The sequence below is a fragment of the Galeopterus variegatus genome, unplaced genomic scaffold (genome assembly GCF_000696425.1).
Source record: "Galeopterus variegatus unplaced genomic scaffold, G_variegatus-3.0.2 Scaffold3070, whole genome shotgun sequence".
NCBI classification, from domain to species: Eukaryota; Metazoa; Chordata; class Mammalia; order Dermoptera; family Cynocephalidae; genus Galeopterus; species Galeopterus variegatus.
In genome coordinates this window covers 122,541-124,012 of record NW_007729181.1, presented here as the reverse complement: position 1 = coordinate 124,012, position 1,472 = coordinate 122,541, and the positions used below count along the sequence as shown (strand labels likewise).

At 41.5% G+C, this 1,472-nt stretch overlaps 1 protein-coding gene across 1 annotated transcript in view; it reads right to left on the bottom strand.

The window, feature by feature from the left end:
• Positions 1-1,472, bottom strand: part of LAMA4 (laminin, alpha 4) — a 147,133-nt gene that overhangs the window by 40,224 nt on the left and 105,437 nt on the right. Inside the window, exons 18-19 of the mRNA XM_008583885.1 lie at positions 550-723; positions 107-117 (exon numbers count right to left, since the gene is read on the bottom strand). Coding sequence (XP_008582107.1) covers positions 107-117; positions 550-723 — 185 coding nt within the window. The remainder of the gene's footprint in view (positions 1-106; positions 118-549; positions 724-1,472) is intronic.

The window sequence follows — 1,472 nt, the reverse complement described above, 5'->3', positions numbered from 1 at the left end:
AACTTCTGGTCTGACTTATTACCCAAAGTTTTTGTTAGACTGGGCAGTGGCTCTTCCCTTCCAGCCTCTCCGTGGCTGCATCACAGTCTACTGCCCCCATGCTTGCCTAAATGCACCCTGTATAGGGAGGAAAGCAACTACAGACTTGTGGAAATTTGATGGCTTCCAGGAATGAGCTAACATTGTTGGCTAACCCAGGAATATAATGTAGCCTGTCTACAGTATGGATCTCTAAGCATCTTCCACCAGGACTTGACCTAAAACATAATAAGCTGCTGTTACTCTGAAGGTCTTTGAAATGCTCCATTCGGACTCATCAAAGTTAGTAGTGTGATGCTGATATGAAGCAATAGCAGAAATACCCCAAGTAGAGAAGGAATTACTTGTCCTTAAGTCACAACTTTGATCCTGCCACTAAAATTATTTATATCTTATGAGTTACCAGAATGGGAATTTTGTTTGTTTGCATGAATAGCTTTGTTTTAGGCAAGAGAAAAAGCAGCTTTCATTTTTAATATTGTCCTCTCCTTTAGAACCTCCTGCTCTTACGTTCTTGCTTCCAAGGTACAGGATAAACTGATCTGCAGTCCCAGTCACTTCTGGCTGCTTCACTGGAGGTTTCATGTACAGGCTCAGGGACGTGAAGGCCTTTAAGTCATCCATACTTGTTCTGGGGTGCACTTCAACAGCTGACTGGCCATCAAACATCATGGAGACTTGGATCTGGAGTCACGAAATCATTCCATTAAAAGTAGGCTGCAGAAATGGGCACAGTGCTTCCCCATCATTCTCAATGGTCTCCCCTCATTCTGGATGGGGGTCTGTGAGCTTATTTTCCTCCATGACTTTATTCATTTACTTATATCCTCAGATTGTTAGAGAAAAGAGTTAAGGCAGATGACAAAGCAATAATTTAAATGTAAAGTGGAGTGAAAGAAAGCAAAGAAAAATGGTGATAAACTAACTCCAAGAATGAAGATAAATATGAATTTCACAATGAACTATATACTTGGTTTGGGTGAACAAAACAACTTGAAGGGATAGTTGGTTAGTTATAGAATTCACAAGGCCCGTAAACTTTATATACATAAACTGTTTAGGAGAAGTATAACCCATCTTGGGTACTAATACAGCTGGGGCTTTCTCCCCAGTTCTCCACAAAAAAAAAGCCTGGGGCAGGCCATGAGCAACGCCCTTGGCCACACCTGTACAGTTGGGAGAGGTCTAGACACAGCTTTGTAGTGTTAGACCAGGTTTCGAACCTGGCTCTGCCACTTACTAGCTATGCAACCATGAGCAAGTCACTTAACCTTCGGCCTCCTCATCTGTAAAATGAGGACAATGAGCTCATTGTGAGAATGAAATAAGATGATAACTATAAAGCACTGTCCAGTGCTCTATCATTCTAACAGTTGTAATGACGAGTTTATAAAGCGCTTTTTATAATGAGTCTCAGAAAGGCATCACAACAG